The following is a 6,053-nucleotide window of genomic DNA, read 5'->3' as shown; positions in this document are numbered from 1 at the left end:
ATTACATTTTATATTCATTTCATCATTCACCGTGAATGTGATGCCAGGTTCTTTGTTGGCCATTCTACGTGCCGCCCATCTGTGACTAAATGCTCACTACATGTATCCATGTTGGAGTTTTATTACAGCGTTCACTAAATACAGAATGATGAGTGCTGCAGGCCTGGCTCATGTTACATATGCTGCGGTAAACGGACTGCTTCTACTCTACCCAAGCATTTTTCTATGCATGTGCTTTCTATCCAGCATTCATTCTGTTGGATGCCTCAGTATATGCTGTTATTTTTGCAAATACAAATGTTGCATTTTGAGGAGAAAATTATTTTGAGTGAAGAAAATTCATTGCCGCTTGCAAGAAATGTATTTATATGTGTTTGCTAACACACACACACACACACACTCTGATTGGCTGTTTTGGTGTCCAATCAGCTCGCTAGCTACTCATTCCAGAGACAAACTGTCCAAAGTGTAGCTGAATCCAGTGGAGTGCTTTGGTTTAAACTAGATTAAAACCCATTTTTGGGTAGTGTCTTTAATTATTTTATTTTAAAATATATAATTTTTAAGACCATTGTTGGTTTTATTCTAGTTTAAACCAAACCACTCCACTGGATTTGGCTAGTAGCTAAATCTTTATCTAATATCTTTTATCCTGCCTTTCTCTTCTCACCCCAACCAATCACAGCAGATGGCCCCGCCCCTCCCTGAGCCTGGTTCTACCTGAGGTTACCTCCTGTTAAGAGGGAGTTTTTCTATCCCACTGTCGCCAAAGTGATTGCTTAGAGGGGGGGGTGTCATGATTTTTGGGGTTTTCTCTGTGTGTACTATTGTAGGGTCTACCTTATAATATAAAGCACCTTGAGGCGACTGTTGCTGTGATTTGGCGCTGTGCAAATAAAACTGAATTGAAATTGAACACTTTTTACTCTCTACTGCACAAATATGGGCACTGCACAGCTGTGGATTAAATGAAGCTTGGAAACAAAAGATTTTTTTTATCGTCCATGCCGCCCTAGTTTAGCTGTCTGAGCACATGATGCTGAAAGCAGCGGCCCTGTGACTACTGCACACAACATCAGTATAAATGTGACCATGTGACAGATGGCTGACTGACCAACATGTGTTAAGGACAGAAGCCTTCAGTGCTCACATGACAACAAAGCAGGAAGTCTGCAGTGGCAGAAAGCCTCATGCACACCAGATCTGAGGACAGCCAGGCATTCAGTAGCTCACAGACTAACCACTTGGAGCCTAACTATTTCCTGGCACGGCGACAGAGTGAACCCATGTTCAGACAGCACCACCAACAGCAGTGTGTTAGTGTGAGCAGAACTAAGCTGCTGTGACTCTCCCTGGAGGAGTGTCACTGGAACTAAAGACAAGATGTCGTGATGAAGAGCAGCTCTAACACATGGACGGGGGAAACGTGGTACATACTAGTACATAGTAGTACTAATGTACTAATGTAGTAAAACTAGTTTGTGGTGCAACTCAAATGCGGCTGCACCAAAATCCTGTGGATCATATGAGATGTTGTCATGTTCAGTGCCAAAGGTCACACCGAGCACACGACTGGTGATCTGACCACAAGAATGCTTGTGCATCCACGTGTAACCCTCCATGTATTCATGTGCACGGTCACAATCACTATGACATTTCAAAATGAAATACACTGCCATGTCAGAAACACACGTATAACAACATAAACAACTCCAGCTCCAAACAACGTTTTTAGAGCGTTTCCTGCTCAGTCATCTCTGAAAACTCAGACATGGATGATGATGATTCTGAAATTATACCTTCATATATCACATACATTTACTTTTAAAGTCCTATCCACCCACCTTTCCCCACTTTAAAGTCCGAGGCCAAATTTGAACATGAGCATTTAAAAACTATTAAAGAAAAAAGTCTAAATTGTCTTACATCAAAAGCAGGGTCTGTAATTTAGGACAGACGTTAAAAAAAACCCTCAAAGTTGTGTTTCTAATGCCACTTCCTGTAAACTCTCCCCGACTCCTCCAGGGTATGCTCGCAAAAATATTTAACAATCATTTTGTAATTAGTCGAACTACATGTGCAAACTCTAGACTGCCTACTGACATTTTTGTTTTTCATACTGCTCAATCCAGCACGAAAGTTAAATAAAAATGGCTTTTTCTTCATGTTGTGGTTCAGTGGAGCAGAAGGCCTCGGTGAGCTCGGATCATAGTTTCGGTTCCAGCTCGCCTCCGCCATGCACCTGTACTAAACAGTAACCTGGCTTCTAACTGCATGCGAGTTTGTTTTTCCTCGCATGCACAGAGAGGACATAACAAGTGTGTACTTCCTTAATGACGCAGTGGGCCGAGCAGCTCTGTGTACTCACTCTCTTCAGTGGCACCGTGCTTCTGAACCAGTTGTAGTCCGGAGACACTTTAATCTCGTCCATCTGTGGACACACAAAGTAGCAGTCACAGGATGGCGGCGTGCTTCGGCTGGGGGAGGTTCGGGGAGAGAACACCACCCGCCGCGGCTACCTGCTGTTAGCTCCGCGGCTAACTGCACGAGAGCACCGGCTAAATCACTTACCACAGATGTTCACCGCGGCCCGAGACGCCGTGACGCTGCTGTTCCCGTGCTACCCGTGGACGTCAGTCACCGTATTCGAGACTCCAGGTCCATGTCGGGGTACCGTTTCTTAAGCGGCCGCCTGCTCATGTGACTCTGCTTTCACACACTTCCGTAAAAGCTCCTGGCTGCCGCGTTCACCTCCGTGCCATTTCTTCTATTGGTTTAATGAAGAATGAATCGAAAGCTTCCAGCGCAGCGCCCCCTGCTGTTTCCTTTTAAGCTAATAATCTAATTGGCGTAACTGCTCCAGGTTTGTATTATCTGCAGTGATGAGGATAAAACACAGAAAAACATAAAGGAGATTGTCTTGGCCTGTTTTTTTATAGCAGCCAACCGCCTTAAAAGTATTCTGCAGTAGACCGATAAGTAAGCAAATCATGCAGAAAACAGATTTTTGATGGTAAACTGTTCTTGGAGCACGAGGAGAGAGAGAGAGAGAGAGCTGTGCAGGAAGCGTGATATTATTGCGGTGGAAGCAAAACAGCAAGAGTGAATCTGTGACGATGTTTTTCAAACATGAAGTGTATTGTCGTCTCCCAATTCAGGGGGCGAATCTTTCGGACCGATTTGAAATCTGATTATGTCACAGCGAGGCAACGAAGGCTGCTGCAGAAGCAGATGAATAATAATAAATGTTAACCCTTTGCACATTTCATGTAATTTTGCTTGGCAGTTTACTTATTTTTACTGTTTGTCCTTTTTGTGCTCCTTTATTTCATCTGTACTTGTCTGCTTGTGACGTCTGCACTGCGCCGTGTTTTTGTTATTCAATAAATGCATTGCAAAAAAACAACAAAAACAAATGCGTCCTCCTATTCCCCGGATTTGAAGATGGGTCGGGTGTATCCTTCGATGCAGGGTTCAAACGCCATCATTTACCAGCCTCGCACTTCCGGCCTGCGAAGGCCAAGTACGTCGAAGGATGCGGCCCCTGAGTGGCTGAGTTCCACATTTCCGCCTGTAGGTGGCGATGATGCAGCCGCAAGTTGGTTACCACACAAACATCAAGAACTAAAGAAGAAAATCGCCGCGTACTGTTCTGTTTCAGCGGTGTGGTTCCGAGTTTTCTTCAAGGATACGGTGACTGTTACCAGGCCATGGATAGCTCGTACCGCTCAGACACTTCGGGCTATAACAGCCGCTATGTGCACTCGCAGTACAGTCACCCCGGGCTTCACGAAGCGCGGGAGCCGGACCTCACGGCTCCACCGTGGACGCCTCCGCCGGCTTACGACGCTCGTCCCTTCGGTGTGGGTTTCACGGGACCACCTTTTGCCCAGCCTTACGGATTTGACCCCTCTGTGCCCCCGCCTGGTTTCGGCTGCCCACCCCCCGGACACCTCCTGAACGTGCCACTCCCAAGCATCCCCGGAGCCCCCCAGGAACTCCAAACACGGCCTCACGCTCCTCGCTGTGACCGTGAGCTAGCGTCAAACCGCAGCCACACGGAGCACCGCGGCCCGGTAGCGACACGGGATCCGGACGATGATGTGACCCGGCAGAGGAAGCAGGACACGAAATGGGTCAGACAGTTCTTACAGGCCACAGGGAAGAAGAGCTGCGGGAGGCTACAGAGCCAGCACTCGCCGCAACTGAGCTCCATCTCCTCCCTCAGACAGGCTCTGTACGGGGCAGCTCAGCTCATTTCACGGCTGGAAGACCTTTGTCACACTCTGACTCACTCTCTGCACGGTGACGGTGAGTGGACGCACTCATACTTAAGGGCTTTAGGCATCAAGGCAGAGCTGGCGGACAAAGCCAGACTTCTCGCCGACACCTCACGGTTAGGTGAGCTGAAGGCTCAAGTGTCCCGGGCTGCTTGCAGGAGGCTCCGCAGACTCAGAGCCAGGAGAGAAGCAAAGACGGAGGAGAAAGACGCGGAAGAGCGCAGGTCTCTCAAAGAGACCGCTGTAGACAAATGGAGGATGAAACTGATGCAGGAAGTGGAGGAGAAGAAAAAGGTATGAACGATTTTGTCAGCCACGTGTTTAAAGAGTTAACTGTTACACTTCCCGTGGCTGTAATCATGGCCAGGGTTTCATATTAAGAAGCCAACTGCATGTTTGGGACAGTTTGTTCCACTTTTGGCTCAGATCATAGTGCTGCAAAGACTGTGTTTATGAGCGGCAGCCAATCAGACTGCAGCAAGCTTAAAGAGCGGTTGGTACGGAAACAAGAGGTGCTCCAAAGCGCTTGTGTCAGGGCTGCATCAAGTATGGAGGCCCAGAATGAAACGCTCTGAAGAGGGCTCATTATGGCCACAGCTTGTCATAGCTGTGGCCATGACAAGCTGTGGCCACACAGGTCATAGCGCCTGTCGTCCTGTGTGGTGTTGTTCCAAATGCTAACATCAGTGTTTGTGTTGCAGGAGAAGGAACTGAAGATGGCTGCAGACTCTGTCCTTTGTGAAGTTAGGAAGAAGCAGGCGGATGTGAAGAGGATGCAGGACATCCTGAGATCCCTGGAGAAGCTGCGTAGGCTACGGAGAGAAGCGGTATCCAAGAAAGGTGGGAGTAGGTGTTGTATCGAGCTGGATGCACTCTCAGAGTGGACTCTCCCCCTGTCTATCAGGTTGCAGCAAACCTGAATCTTTCTTATTAATTTATGCTGGAGTCTTTAATGCTTTAGTATTGAATGGGCTTTGCAGACTTCACCATGGTTACAGTTGGACAATTTTTCCATGCCTTAAAAACATTTGACAGACCCCCAAAAGTCATTGGTGGCGTTTGAATGTGTTCTTACTTAAAGACATGTTATTTGCTATAATGATTAGGGGTGACATACATTTTTTTTCCTGAGATGACACAAAAATGGGTGTCTGGTGGGATGCTACGAAAGAATATTTGAGGACGAGGATTATTTCCTTAGCTTCCTTTTATGAAGAAGACAGCTAATGAAAATATCACCACACAGGAATCTCAGCTAAAAGGAGGCTTTACATTCTTATACTAAGAACAGGGCTATGAAAGATAGCCTTTGATTGTGCTGAATGGGATTATTTGTTTAAGACATTAGAAAAAATTGGCTTTGGCCTTCGTTTTGACACATGGGTCTATATTGGACGCATTTTATTCACAGAGATCCATGAGACAAGGTTGCCCCCTCAGCCCTCGGTTGTTCACAACTGCCATAGAACATTTGGCACAAAAGTTGAGAAACAACATGAAAGTTGCTGTGGACACCAATCATCATAAACTTATTTTATATGCAAATTCATAACATGACATGGGCAGAATAATGCTCATGTTAGGACAGTCCCCTTATACTTTATTCAAACAATGGCAATTTTGGTGGTCCTCAAACGGTCTCAGATACTCCTGTATACAAATTGCCTCCGACTATACTGATATGGTTAAAGCAAACATGAGACCAATGCTGGAAAAAATTGGTAGATTGTTTAGAATAAACCTTACACAATGATGACTGCACATGTGATTTAT

The 6,053-nt window shown here is 46.2% G+C and overlaps 1 protein-coding gene and 1 long non-coding RNA gene across 2 annotated transcripts; one reads left to right on the top strand and one right to left on the bottom strand.

Moving 5' to 3' along the window:
- Positions 1–2: 2 nt before the first annotated feature.
- LOC121813875 lies at positions 3–2,779 on the bottom strand. Its single transcript, XR_006053938.1, has 2 exons — positions 2,572–2,779; positions 3–2,431 (listed from the first exon to the last, which is right to left on the bottom strand). It is a non-coding gene; the product is annotated as an uncharacterized LOC121813875 (long non-coding RNA).
- Positions 2,780–3,551: 772 nt separating this feature from the next.
- On the top strand, positions 3,552–5,120 carry LOC102300937 (programmed cell death protein 7; the record flags this gene model as incomplete). Its single annotated transcript, XM_005953162.3, is given in 2 exon segments — positions 3,552–4,574; positions 4,982–5,120. Coding segments are annotated over 2 exon segments (1,003 nt in total), but the record flags the coding sequence as incomplete, so codon positions are not given.
- Positions 5,121–6,053: the final 933 nt, after the last annotated feature.

This window comes from Haplochromis burtoni, unplaced genomic scaffold, assembly GCF_018398535.1.
Source record: "Haplochromis burtoni strain Fernald_Lab_line unplaced genomic scaffold, NCSU_Asbu1 Contig_3185, whole genome shotgun sequence".
NCBI lineage: Eukaryota > Metazoa > Chordata > Actinopteri > Cichliformes > Cichlidae > Haplochromis > Haplochromis burtoni.
The sequence above is the reverse complement of the archived record's forward strand: the minus strand, read 5'-3'. Positions and strand labels throughout refer to the sequence as shown.